The sequence below is a fragment of the Somniosus microcephalus genome, unplaced genomic scaffold (genome assembly GCF_052327205.1).
Source record: "Somniosus microcephalus isolate GS21.2 unplaced genomic scaffold, FLI_Smic_1.0 unresolved_chr2, whole genome shotgun sequence".
NCBI classification, from domain to species: Eukaryota; Metazoa; Chordata; class Chondrichthyes; order Squaliformes; family Somniosidae; genus Somniosus; species Somniosus microcephalus.
Window position 1 is genome coordinate 9,801,442 of NW_028225180.1, and position 14,422 is coordinate 9,815,863.

The 14,422-nt window shown below is 52.1% G+C and overlaps 1 protein-coding gene across 1 annotated transcript; it reads left to right on the forward strand.

The window, feature by feature from the left end:
• Positions 1-3,213: 3,213 nt before the first annotated feature.
• On the forward strand, positions 3,214-11,140 carry LOC147092086 (T-box transcription factor TBX1-like). Its single transcript, XM_085975620.1, has 2 exons — positions 3,214-3,888; positions 10,964-11,140. The coding sequence occupies exons 1-2, from the start codon at positions 3,632-3,634 to the stop codon at positions 11,100-11,102; spliced, it is 396 nt and encodes a 131-aa protein (XP_085831746.1). The 5' UTR covers positions 3,214-3,631; the 3' UTR covers positions 11,103-11,140.
• Positions 11,141-14,422: the final 3,282 nt, after the last annotated feature.

Sequence of the window (14,422 nt, forward strand, 5' to 3'; positions counted from 1 at the left end):
GCCACACCGACAGTGCGGCGCTCCCTCAGTACTGAGCCTCCGACAGTGCGGCGCTCCCTCAGTACTGCCCCTCCGACAGTGCAGCGCTCCCTCAGTACTGCCCCTCCGACAGTGCAGCGCTCCTTCAGTACTGCCCCTCCGACAGTGCAGCGCTCCCTCATTACTGCCCCTCCGACAGTGCAGCTGAATGTTTCCTTTCTTCCAATCACACCCACCTAAAAACCACATGAGTCCCTGGAAATTAAAGCCGTGAGGCGTGGTCCCAGCTCACCGCTTCTTAAAAGGGCAATGTCCCATTCACTTAGCATCGAGCGCTCCCAGGGCAGGTACAGCACGGGTTAGATACAGTGTAGAGCTCCCTCTACATTACCCTGACAGTGTGTCCCCCACTTTATACCCAGTGTCAGCATCGAGCATTCCCAGGACAGGTACAGCACGGGTTAGATACAGTGTAGAGCTCCCTCTACATTACCCTGACAGTGTGTCCCCCACTTTATACCCAGTGTCAGCATCGAGCACTCCCAGGGCAGGTACAGCACGGGTTAGATACAGTGTAGCGGAATAGGAGGTAACCTGGGTCCCTATCAGCTGCTTGTCCCTCGGAAAGTAAATAAAAATAGGCTTATTTAAAAAAAACTACAGCTTTACCCGTTTAAGAAGGAGGACACGCTATCCCTTTAAGACGGGGGAATTAAGCATTTAAAGTGAGACCGCCCCTCACTGTCAAAAAAACACACACTCACACACACACACACACACACACACACAAACCTAGATATATATTATTAAACAGCTAGATACATATTATTAAATCAGGGGACACTGAGACTCGCGGGTCTGAATGCAGAGTGACCGGACTCCGTGGCTGACCTGGGACAAAGTGAGTGATCCTCTTTGAGAACAGAACAAGTGAGAACGGGGTTATAATCGTGACAAGTGTGTGTGAAACGTTGGGGTGCGCGTGTCTGCATGTAAGTGAGAGAAAGCCAGCAGCAAGGGGAACTGACAGAGGTCTTTAACCCAGACGGCACAGAGCTGGCTAAAGAGGGAAGACGAATTTGGGCGGTTTATTCCCTCACGGTTGTGGGCTTTAAAATAATTCATGCTTTCTTATGTGACGGAACTTCTGTGCGACTCGAAGGGAATGGGCTGACTGCGGTTTGTGATGTGCTAGAGACAGAATCACGCGGGCGATTGTTGCTCTCGCCCGCTCGGAGTCGGACGGTCGTGTGTTCGAGACCCCACTCCGGAGACTCGAGCCCCATCATCCAAACTGACACTCCACTGAGTACTGAGGGAGCGCTGCAGTGTCGGAGGGACAGTACTGGGGGAGCGTTGCACTGTCGGAGGGACAGTACTGAGGGAGCGCCGCACTGTCAGAGGGGCAGTACTGAGGGAGTGCCGCACTGTCGGAGGGGCAGTACTGAGGGAGCACTGCACTGTCGGAGGGACAGTACTGGGGGAGCGTTGCACTGTCGGAGGGACAGTACTGAGGGAGCGCCGCACTGTCGGAGGGGCAGTACTGAGGGAGTGCCGCACTGTCGGAGGGGCAGTACTGAGGGAGCACTGCACTGTCGGAGGGGCAGTACTGAGGGAGCGCTGCACTGTCGGAGGGGCAGTACTGGGGGAGCGCTGCACTGTCGGAGGGGCAGTACTGAGGGAGTGCCGCACTGTCGGAGGGGCAGTACTGAGGGAGCGCTGCACTGTCGGAGGGTCAGTACTGAGGGAGCACCGCACTGTCAGAGAGGCAGTACTGAGGGAGCGCTGCACTGTCGGAGGGGCAGTACTGAGGGAGCGCTGCACTGGCGGAGGGGCAGTACTGAGGGAGCGCTGCACTGTCGGAGGGGCAATACTGAGGGAGCGCCGCACTGTTGGAGGGGCAGTACTGAGGGAGCGCTGCACTGTCGGAGGGGCAGTACTGAGGGAGCGCCGCACTGTCGGAGGGGCAGTACTGAGGGAGCGCTGCACTGTCGGAGGGGCAGTACTGAGGGAGCTCCGCTGCACTGTCAGAGGGGCAGTACTGAGGGAGCGCTGCACTGTCAGAGGGGCAGTACTGAGGGAGCGCCGCACTGTCGGAGGGGCAGTACTGAGGGAGCGCCGCACTGTCGGAGGGGCAATACTGGGGAGCGCCGCACTGTCGGAGGGGCAGTACTGAGGGAGCGCCGCACTGTCGGAGGGGCAATACTGGGGGAGCGCCGCACTGTTGGAGGGGCAGTACTGAGGGAGCGCCGCACTGTCGGAGGGGCAGTACTGAGGGAGCGCCGCACTGTCGGAGGGGCAATACTGGGGAGCGCCGCACTGTCGGAGGGGCAGTACTGGGGAGCGCCGCACTGTCGGAGGGGCAGTACTGAGGGAGCGCTGCACTGTCGGAGGGGCAGTACTGGGGGAGCGCCGCATTGTCGGAGGGGCAATACTGGGGGAGCGCCGCACTGTCGGAGGGGCAATACTGGGGGAGCGCTGCACTGTCGGAGGGGCAGTACTGGGGGAGCGCCGCACTGTCGGAGGGGCAGTACTGAGGGAGCGCCGCACTGTCGGAGGGAGCTCTCCCTCAGCACTGCACTGGAGTGTCAGCCTAGATTTCTGTGCTCGGGTCTCTGGAGTGGGACTTGAACCCACGACCTTCTGAGTCGCAGGCGAGGGTGCTACCCACTAAGACACTGCCTGCCACCGTAGCAGAACAGAGAGTTAGCGGCGACGGAAAGAGAGGAAAGGGGCGCACAGGGAGGGTTGGAGGGAAGAGGAAAATGAACGTGAGGAAGACTGAAAGATTGTGAGAGAGAAGGAGTGAGACGGGGGAGAAATAACTGAGAGAAAGTGAGATACTGCGAGAGTGAACTGCAGTTACCAATGCTGATGGAGGGATCTGGGTGTGTGGGAAAGTGACTTGTTTGAATCTGTTGCTATTGTGAATATTAAACACGGGAGCGAAGCAGTGAGCTTCTCCCTGCTTGGTGATCCCGATCCATAGCTAAACCCAGCAGAGCAGCTCGACTTTTATACATCTTTTGCCGAATAAACTGAGCAGTGGATTATTGCGCTGGAGAACTTTTCTTTTATTTAGACGTTTGTCTGATTGATTGTTTGCACTCAGTTGCTTTTTGGGCGTGTCTGTGAGTGTGAGTGTGAGTGAGTGTGTGAGTGAGTGTGTGTGTGAGTGTATGTGAGTGAGTGTGAGTGTGTGTGTGTTAGCACACGTGTCTCAGTATGTGCGTCTGCCTGCATACGTGTGTCAGCCATCAACTGGCCATCAATCGCGCTTTTACGGGATCTTGCTGTGCGCACAAATGGCCGCCGCGCCCCAGCTGGCCGTGAGCTTGGACAGGTGATGGATTGCATCACTGCGTTCCGAGGCCCTTCGACCCGGCACAGAGTTTACGTCACGGCAAAGATCTTTCTCAAACCAGGCTGCCTCCAGATCTTGAATCTTTCACTTCTAAATTTATTGTGTTGGTTTTAGGAAACGAGAAAATGAAAAATTGATGGAAAGCGAAGAAAAGAGACCGGAGGCAATGAGAAGCAGGGATTGAGCGTGTGCGTCGAGGTCTTTCTTCCCTCTCACACTTCACCGACTGTTCTCCCCCGCACCCCCCCCCAGCCCCGCGTAATCGTGGCCAAGTTGCCTCAGGCCGCCATGAACCCCTCGGCAGGCTTTTGCCTCTCGCTGGGCCCGGAGGCCTACCAGGGCTTCGAGGCCTGCTCGGTGGCCCGGCGGGGTTTCGCTGCTGGCTTTGGGCCCATGGGGGAGCGTGAGGCCGGGACGCACCGCGGCGAGGGAGGGGCCAGGAAGAGCGCCAAGGTGACGGGCGTGACAGTCCAGCTGGAGATGAAGGGCCTCTGGGACGAGTTCAACCAACTGGGCACGGAGATGATCGTCACCAAGGCTGGAAGGTAGGGCAGCCGGGGCGGGTTGTTGGGGATGTGAGGCCGGTGTTTATTGCCCCCGTGCCCTAGTCGACCCTTGAGAAGGTGGTGGTGGACCTTCTTCTTAGGAGCACAGGAACAGGAGGAGGCCCATTCAGCCCCCTCGAGCCTGTTACACAGGAACAGGAGGAGGTCATTCAGCCCCCTCGAGCCTGTTACACAGGAACAGGAAGAGGCCATTCAGCGTCTTGAGCCTGTTACACAGAAACAGGAGGAGGCCATTCAGCCCCTCCCTCAAACCTGTTACACAGGAACAGGAGGAGGCCATTCAGCCCCTCGAGCCTGTTACATTAGGAGCAGGAGGAGGCCATTCAGCCCCTCCCTCAAACCTGTTACACAGGAACAGGAGGAGGCCATTCAGCCCCTCAAACCTGTTACCATAGGAACAGGAGGAGGCCCATTCAGCCCCTCGGGCCTGTTACCATAGGAACAGGAGGAGGCCCATTCAGTCCCCTCGAGCCTGTTACCATAGGAACAGGAGGAGGCCATTCAGCCCCTCGGGCCTGTTACATTAGGAACAGGAGGAGGCCCATTCAGCCCCTCGGGCCTGTTACCATAGGAACAGGAGGAGGCCCATTCAGCCCCTCGAGCCTGTCACCATAGCAACAGGAGGAGGCCCATTCAGCCCCCTAGAGCCTGTCACCATAGCAACAGGAGGAGGCCCATTCAGCCCCTCGAGCCTGTCACCATAGCAACAGGAGGAGGCCCATTCAGCCCCCTCGAGACTTTTTTTATTCATTCACGGGATGTGGGCGTCGCTGGCAAGTCCAGCAATTATTGCCCATCCCTAATTGCCCCTTGAGAAGGTGGTGGTGAGCCGCCTTCTTGAACCGCTGCAGTCCGTGTGGTGAAGGTGCTCCCACAGTGTTGTTAGGGAGGGAGTTCCAGGATTTTGACCCAGCGACGATGAAGGAACGGCGATTATATATCGAAGTCAGGATGGTGTGTGACTCGGAGGGGAACTTGGAGGCGGTGGTGTTCCCATGCGCCTGCTGCCCTTGTCCTTCTAGGTGGAAGAGGTCGCGGGTTTGGGAGGTGCTGCCGAAGAAACCTTGGCGAGTTGCTGCAGTGCATCTTGTAGAGGGTCAACACTGCAGCCACGGTGCGCCAGTGGTGGAGGGAGTGAATGTTTAAGGTGGTGGATGGGGTGCCAATCAAGCGGGCTGCTTTGTCCTGGATGGTGTCGAGCTTCTTGAGTGTTGTTGGAGCTGCATTCATCCAGGCCATTCAATGAGATCACGGCTGATCTGTATCTTCACTCCATCCACTCGCCTTGGCTCCATATCTCTTTATACCCTGGGCTAGCAAAAAAATCTATCGATCTCAGATTTAAAATGATTCATTGAGCTGGCATTTACTGCTTTCTGCGGGAGAGCGTCCCACACTTCTACCACCCTTTGCATGAAGAAATGTTTCCTAACCCCTCTCTTGAATGGCCCGGCTCGGATTTTAAGCTGATGTCCACCTTGTCCTTGACTCCCCCCACCAGCGGGACAAGCACGGTGGCATAGTGGTTAGCACTGTTGCCTCACAGCGCCAGGGACCCGGGTTCAAATCTGTGCAGAGTTTGCACATTCTCCCCGTGTTTGCGTGGGTTTTCTCCGGGTGCTCCGGTTTCCTCCCACAGTCCAAAGATGTGCGGGTTAGGTTGATTGGCCATGATAAAATTGGCCCTTAGTGTTAGGGGGGATTAAATATGTGGGGTTACGGGGATAGGGCTTGGGTGGGATGGCTGTCGGTGTAGGGACTGGGTGCTAGGGTTTGGATGATCAGCCATGATCTCGTTGAATGGCGGAGCAGGCTCGAAGGGCCGAATGGCCTACTCCTGCTCCTAGTTTCTATGTTTCTATTTCTATCAATTCCTTTCAAAATCCTAAAAACCTCAATCAAATCACCCCCTTAACCTTCTATACTCCAGGGAATGCAAGTCTAGTTTATGTAATCTCTCCTCATAATCTAACCCTTGGAGCCCTGGTGAATCTGGGCTGCACGCCTTCCAAGGCCAATATATCCTTTCTAAGGTGCGGTGGCCAGAATTGTACTGCCTTGCCCACTGAGCCAAACCTCCTCTAAGGTTTCCCCCCCTGCCCTAGCCCTGAACTCGCATCTTTCTCCAGTTTCTCTCCGATCTCCCCTCATGACCTCTCGGCCTCATCTTGTCCATGAGACCCACTTCCTGCTCCCTCGACCCTATTCCCACCAAACTGCTGACCACCCAACTTCCTTTTCTGGCTCCCATGTTAGCCGACATTGTTAATGGTTCTCTCTCCTCAGGTACTGTCCCGCTTTCCCTCAAATCTACCGTCATCACCCCTCCTCAAAAAACCAACCCTTGATCCCTCCGTCCTTGCAAACTACCGCCCCATCTCCAACCTCCCTTTCTTCTCCAAAGTCCTTGAACGTGTTGTTGCCTCCCAAATCCGTGCCCATCTTTCCCGCAGTTCCATGTTTGAATCCCTCCAATCAGGTTTCCTCCCTTGTCACAGTACCGAAACGGCTCTCATCAAAGTCACAAATGACATCCTTTGTGACTGTGACAACAGTAAATGAGAAGAAGAAGAATGAGGGGCGATCTTATTGAAACATATAAGATTGTGAAGGGGTTGGATCGGGTGGATGCAGGGAGGATGTTCCCGATGATGGGTGAAACTAGAACTAGGGGGCATCGTCTTAGAATAAGGGGCTGCTCTTTCAAAACTGAGAGGAGGAGGAACTACTTCACTCAGAGGGTGGTAGGTCCATGGAATATGCTGCCCCAAAAAGCTGTAGAAGCTACATCATTACATAAATTTAAAACAGAAATAGACAGTTTCTTAGAAGTAAAGGGAATTAAGGGTTACGGGGAGCGGGCAGGAATTTGGACATGAGTCTAGGTTCGGATCGGTCATGGCCCTGTGTGTAGCGGAGTGGGCCCAGGAGCCGTGTAGCCTGATCCTGCTCCTATTTCGTGTGTCTAATTCTGTTAGATTCAGGAGATGGTTCTGTGATAGTGGATTGGCGGTTAGGATCAGATCAGCCATGATCTTATTGAATGGCGGAGCAGGCTCGAGGGGCCGATTGGCCTACTCCTGCTCCTATTTCTTATGTTCTTATGTTCTAAACTATCCCTCCTCGTCCTTCTTGACTTGTCTGAAGCCTTTGACACGGTCGACCACTCCATCCTTCTCCAACCCCTCTCTACCGTCGTCCAGCTGGGTGGGACTGCACTCGCCTGGTTCCATTCTTATCTATCTAATCGTAGCCAGAGAATCACCTGCAATAGCTTCTCTTCCCGCTCCCACATCGTTACCTCTGGTGTCCCCCAAGGATCTATCCTTGGCCCCCTCCTATTTCTTATCTACATGTTGCCTCTTGGCGACATCATCCGAAAACACAGTGTCAGTTTCCACATGTATGCTGACTATTATAAAGGATGCAATAACTGGTCAATTAGAAACTAATAGTAAAATTGGGCAGAGTCAACATGGATTTATGAAAGGGAAATCCTGTTTAACAAACCTACTGGAGTTCTTTGAGGATGTAACTAGTGGAGTTGACAACGGGGAACCGGTAGATGTGGTGTATCTGGATTTTCAGAAGGCCTTCGATAAGGTCCCACACAAGAGGTTGGTGAACAAAATTAGGGCAAATGGAATTGGGGGTAATATACTAGCATGGATTGAGAATTGGTTAACAGGCAGAAAACAAAGAGTAGGGATAAATGGGTCTTTTTCAGGATGGCAGGCTATGACTAGTGAGGTACCGCAAGGATCGGTGCTTGGGCCCTAGCTATTCACAATCTATATCAATGATTTGGATGAGGGGACTAAATGTAACATTTCCAAATTTGCTGATGACACAAAGCTAGGTGTCAGTGTCAGTTGTGAAGAGGATGTGAAGAGGCTTCAAGGGGATCTCGACAGGCTCAGTGAGTGGGCGAGAACATGGCAGATGGATTATAATGTGGATAAATGTGAAGTTATCCAGTTTGGTAGAAAAAACAGAAAGGCAGAGTATTTCCAAAATGGTGAAAGATTGGGGAATGCAGATGCTCGAAGGGACCTGGGTGTCCTTGTACACGAGTCACTGAAAGTGAATGTGCAGGTGCAGCAAGCCATTAGGAAGGCAAATGGTATGCTGGCCTTCATTACAAGAGGATTTGAGTACAGGAGTAAAGAAATCTTACTCCAGTTATATAGGGCCTTGGTGAGACCACACCTGGAGTACTGTGTACAATTTTGGTCTCCTTACCTAAGGAAGGATATACTTGTCATAGAGGGAGTGCAACGAAGGTTCACCAGTCTGGTTCGTGGGATGGCGGGACTGTCGTATGAGAAGAGATTGGGTAAAGTAGGCCTGTATTCTCTTGAATTCAGAAGAATGAGAGGGGATCTCAATGAAGCATACAAAATTATTACAGGGCTTGATAGGGTGGATGCTGGGAGAATGTTTCCCTTGGCTGGGGAGTCTAGAACCAGGGGCCACAGCCTCAGGATAAAGGGTAGGCCATTCAGGACTGAGATGAGAAGAAATATCTTCACACAGACGGTGGTGAATCTTTGGAATTCTCTACCCCAGAGGGCTGTGGAGGCTCAGTCATTGGGTATATTCAAAACAGAAGTCGGTAGATTTCTGACTAGTGAGGGCATCAAGGGATATGGCAATAGGGCCGGTGAATGGATTGAGGCAGAAGATCAGCCATGATCTCATTGAATGGCGGAGCAGGCTCGAGGGGCCGAATGGCCGACTCCAGCTCCTATTTCTTACGTTACACTGACACTCAGCTTTACCTCACTACCACTTCTCTCGACCCCTCCACAGTCTCTAAATTGTCAGACTTTGTCCAACATCCAGTTCTGGAAGAGCAGAATTTTTCTCCAATGAAATATTGGGAAGACTGAAGCCATTGTTTTCGCTCCCCGCCACAAACTCCGTTCCCTAGCCACTGACTCCATCCCTCTCCCTAACATCTGTCTGGGGCTGAACCACACTGTTCACAACCTTGGTGTCATATTTGACCCTGAAATGAGCTTCCGACCACATATCCGCAGCATAACTAAGACCGCCTACTTCCACCTCTGTAACATCGCCCGTCTCCGCCCTTGCCTCAGCTCATCCGCTGCTGAAACCCTGATCGACGCCTTTGTTACCTCTGGACTTGACTATTCCAACACACTCCTGGCTGGCCTCCCACATTCTACCCTACGTAAACTCGAGGTCATCCAAAACTCGGCTGCCCGTGTCCTAACTCGCACCAAGTCCCGTTCGCCCATCACCCCTGTGCTCGCTGACCTACATTGGCTCTCGGTTAAGCAGCACCTCGATTTCAAAATTCTCATCCTTCTTTTCAAATCCTTCCATGGCCCTCGCCCCCCCCGTCCCTATCTCTGTAATCTCCTCCAGCCCCACAAACCCCCCGAGATATCTGCGCTCCTGTAATTCTGCCCTCTTGAGCATCCCTGATTATAATCGCCCAACCTTTGGCGGCCGTGCCTGTTGCCTGGGTCCTAAGCTCTGGAATTCCCTGCCTAAACCTCTCCGCCTCACTACCTCTCTTTCCTCCTTTAAGACGCTCCTTAAAACCGACCTCTTTGACCAAGCTTTTGGTCTCCTGCCCTAATTTCTCCTTATGTGGCTCGATGTCAGATTTTTTTGTCTTGTAACACTCCTGTGAAGCACCTTGGGACGTTTTACTATGTTGAAGGTGCTATATAAATACAAGTTGTTGTTGTTGAGAAGGTGGTGGTGAGCCGCCGCCTTGAACCGCTGCAGTCCGTGTGGTGAAGGTGCTCCCACAGTGTAGTTAGGGAGGGAGTTCCAGGATTTTGACCCATCAACCCCTGGCTGGGGAGTCTAGAACCAGGGGGTCACATTCTCAGGATATGGGACTGAGATGAGGAGGAATTTCTTCACTCAGAGGGTGGTGAATCTTTTAAAACGTTAAAGTGTGTGTGGGGCTCAGTACCACACCGGGTGTGAGATCAGGCTCACACAGCACAGGCCGGGGATGGAGCCTGGGCCTTTCCTGGTCTGTGTGTGTGGGGCTCAGTACCACACCGGGTGTGAGATCAGGCTCACACAGCACAGGCCGGGGATGGAGCCTGGGCCTTTCCTGGTCTGTGTGTGTGGGGCTCAGTACCACACCGGGTGTGAGATCAGGCTCACACAGCACAGGCCGGGGATGGAGCCTGGGCCTTTCCTGGTCTGTGTGTGTGGGGCTCAGTACCACACCGGGTGTGAGATCAGGCTCACTCCGCACAGGCCGGGGATGGAGCCTGGGCCTTTCCTGCTCTGTGTGTGTGTGGGGCTCAGTACCACACCGGGTGTGAGATCAGGCTCACTCAGCACAGGCCGGGGATGGAGCCTGGGCCTTTCCTGCTCTGTGTGTGTGGGGCTCAGTACCACACCAGGTGAGATCAGACTCACTCAGCACAGGCCGGGGATGGAGCCTAGACCTTTCCTGCTCTGTGTGTGTGGGGGGCTCAGTACCACACCGGGTGTGAGATCAGGCTCACTCCGCACAGGCCGGGGATGGAGCCTGGGCCTTTCCTGCTCTGTGTGTGTGGGGCTCAGTACCACACCGGGTGTGAGATCAGGCTCACTCAGCACAGGCCGGGGATGGAGCCTGGGCCTTTCCTGCTCTGTGTGTATGTGGGGCTCAGTACCACACCGGGTGTGAGATCAGCTCACTCAGCACAGGCCGGGGATGAAGCCTGGACCTTTCCTGCTCTGTGTGTGTGTGGGGCTCAGTACCACACCGGGTGTGAGATCAGGCTCACACAGCACAGGCCGGGGATGAAGCCTGGGCCTTTCCTGCTCTGTGTGTGTGTGGGGCTCAGTACCACACCGGGTGTGAGATCAGGCTCACACAGCACAGGCCGGGGATGAAGCCTGGGCCTTTCCTGCTCTGTGTGTGTTTGTGTGTGTGTGTGGGGCTCAGTACCACACTGTATGGCTCCTTGACTTGCTCCCTCACTGCCGGTAGTTCTGCTGAATGTCCTCTGAGAGTTACCAGCGATCAGATTAACATTTTAATGTAAGCTTTACGCCCATTTCTCCCCAGGCGAATGTTTCCCACATTCCAGGTGAAGATATTCGGAATGGATGCAATGGCAGATTACGTTCTACTTATGGATTTCACTTCTGTAGATGACAAGAGATACAGGTCGGTCCGCGCTGGTAAAAAGCAGGTATTTCCCTGAGGGAGAGGGGACTGAGAGACACCAGTCAGTGTACAGATATCTCCCTGAGGGAGAGGGACTGAGAAACACCAGTCAGTGTACAGATATCTCCCTGAGGGAGAGGGGACTGAGAGACACCGGTCAGTGTGCAGATATCACCCTGAGAGAGAGGGGACTGAGAGATACCAGTCACTGTACAGATATCTCCCTGAGAGAAGGGACTGAGAGACACCAGACTGAGAGACACCAGTCCCAGACATCAGGGACCCAGAATAAACTTCACACTAGGAGCAACTAAAATTGAACAAACTACAAATTACACATACTTAGGCTTAAAAATCAGTTCTACGGGAAATTTTCATTTGGCTGTGAATAAACTGAAAGAGAAAGCAAAAAGGGCTTTCTATGCCATTAAAAAGTCAATCCAAATAGAAATTCCAATTGGCATTTGGCTCAAAATTTTTAAATCAGTAATTGAACCAATTGCACTCTATGGCAGTGAGGTGTGGGGTCCGCTAACACAACAAGAATTCGCAAAATGGGACAAACACCCAATTGAGATCCTGCATGCAGAATTCTGTAAAAGTATCCTCCGGACTCAGAGGAAAACCACAAACAATGCATGCAGGGCGGAACTAGGCCAATATCCACTACTAATTAATATCCAAAAAAGAGCCATCAAATTTTGGAAACAGCTAAAAATGAGCAACCCCCACTGCTATCATTACGAAGCCCTGAAATGCCAAGAGATGATCATAGAGAAGAGTCCCCTCAGTCAACCAGTCCTGGGACTCAGTGAAGTAACTACCAACTGTAGTGTCCGTGTGTAGATAAAGACACTGAAGACAGGAGTTGGTTCATAGGTATTTACTAAGCAAGTCTAGCCCAAGTGGCAATTACCGGCATTACGCACACCTGGGGCTCTTAAAGGCACATACACCATAATTGCTCTTAAAGGCACATACACCACAATTCCTCCCCTTCTAGCTAACTAGTACATCATATTTTAAGTAATTATTAATTACATGTTATATGCAAAATAATATACATTGCTGTATTAATTAATTATAAGTTAGTCTCTCAGGAGGCTTCCTGACTCGGTCCGGATAACGCCTCGGGGGTGTAGTAGTTTCTGGTGGTGTAGTAGGTTCTTCTGGCAAGGCTGATTCGGCTTGAAGGCCAGTGTCGGGTTCATCGGGCTCCAGTATCACCGGATCGGAGGTAGATATGGGTATCTCTACTTCATCGTTAGATGTATAGAGTGGTGGTGTAGGTTGTCCCTTTTCGGATGACTTGATGATTTGGTCAGCATGGCGCCTTAATATGCTGTCTCCGATGTCCACGGTATACATCAGTGGTCCTAATCGTGTGCAGATAGTTCCAGGCTGCCATTTCTCGGTACGGTAGTCCCGGGCCAAAACCGGTTGGCCTATCTGGAAGGCCCTAGTTGGCCTTTCATTCATGCCCTGAAACTGCCGGTTCTCCACGTCCCTTCGGATGTTGGGCTTGACCAAATCCAGCCGGCATCTTAGGTTTCTATTGTAGAACATCATGGCAGGAGTTTGGTTAGTAACCATATGCGTTGCATTCCTATATGCAAATAAGAAGTTATCCACCTTGTGCTGAAGTTTTATGTCTTCATTACCCATGGCCTTGATGGCCTTCTTGAAGGTCTGGACAAACCTTTCAGCTAATCCATTGGTGGCGGGATGGTATGGGGCGGACGTGTAGTGCTTTACCCCATTGTTCTTTAAGAACTTTCTGAATTCTTCGGACACAAATTGCGGTCCATTATCAGAACATATCTGCTCCGGCAGCCCATTCCTGGCAAATATGGTCCTTAATACTGTGATGGTTTTTTCCGTGGTGGTGGAGGACATCTTTATTACCTCCGGCCACTTGGAGTGTGCATCAACTGCGATTAAGAACATTGAGTCCATAAATGGACCAGCAAAGTCGATGTGCACCCTTTGCCAGGGAGATGAGGGCCACTCCCATGAATGTAGAGGGGCCTGTGGCGGAGCATTTTGGACCTTCTGGCATCCTAGGCAGCTCTTGGTCATGTCTTCGGTGTCTCCATCGATACCTGGCCACCATACAAACGCCCTAGCTAGGTTCTTCATTTTCACTCCACCCAGATGCCCCTCGTGAAGCTCCTTTAGCACTTTATCCTGGAGTTTGGGTGGAATCACCACTCTGGATCCACACATCAAGGTTCCTCGGCACACTGACAGCTGTTCTCTTCTTTGCGAGAATGCTGGCAACAGTGGTTCGCCATGTGCTGGCCATCCCTTCACTGTTAAATCGTAGACCCGTGAGAGAGTAGGGTCATTTCTTGTCTCCCTTTCAATGGCAGAATTTGTCACCGGTAGACATTCCACTATGGTAGAGTGGAATATCTCTACTGGGTCTACTGTAGGTGCCTCTTCTATCGTTGGCAACGGTAGGCGTGATAAACCGTCAGCATTCCCATGCTGTTTTGACCCTTTGTATTCAATGTTGTATTGGTGTGCCCCTAGAAAAAGGGACCACCTCTGTAGTCTTTGTGCCGTCATAATGGGGACACCTTTTTTAGGGTTGAATATGGAGATGAGGGGTTGATGGTCAGTCAGCAAGGTAAATTTTTGTCCGTGTAGGTAATGGTTGAATTTCTTCACTCCCCATACCAGGCTGAGTGCTTCCCTGTCTATCTGGGCATAGTTACGCTCAGCTGAGTTCAATGAGCGTGACGCAAAAGCTATCGGCCGTTCCGAGCCATCAGGGAATCTATGGGACAATACCGCTCCTATGCTGTAAGGGGATGCATCGCACGCCAGTCTGATTGGTAGTGATGGGTTGTAATGAGCCAAAATTTTCTCGGATGTGATCAAGTCTTTACATTTATGGAAGGCACGTTTACAGTCTTCGTTCCATTTCCAAATCACTCCTGTCTGTAGAAGATCATTAAGAGGGTGTAGAATAGTTGATAAGTTCGGTAAAAATGTATGATAGTAATTTATTAATCCCAGGAATGACCTTAATTGTGAAACATTTTCAGGTGCTGGGGCTTTTATAACTGCTTCAATTTTTTCAGGTGACTTATGCAACCCTTCCTTATTAATTATGTGGCCACAATATGATATCTGATTTTGGAAAAATTCGCACTTGGGGCGATTTGCTCGTAGGCCCCGTTCTTTCAGCCGAGTGAGCACCTGCTCCAAATTGGCAAGGTGCTCGTTGTCGTTTTCTCCTGTTATAAGGATGTCGTCTAGGTAGCATTGAGTCCCCGGAATCCCTTGCAGGACTTGCTCCATAGCTCTTTGCCAGATAGCTGGAGCTGATGCTATTCCAAAAACCAGTCG

Excerpts from the sequence above, each read along its gene's own strand:
- LOC147092086 (XM_085975620.1), top strand. The coding sequence starts at position 3,632 with ATGAACCCCTCGGCAGGCTTTTGCCTCTCGCTGGGCCCGGAGGCCTAC. Across the intron at positions 3,889-10,963 it reads ATCGTCACCAAGGCTGGAAG|GCGAATGTTTCCCACATTCC; the intron begins GTAGGGCAGCCG and ends ATTTCTCCCCAG.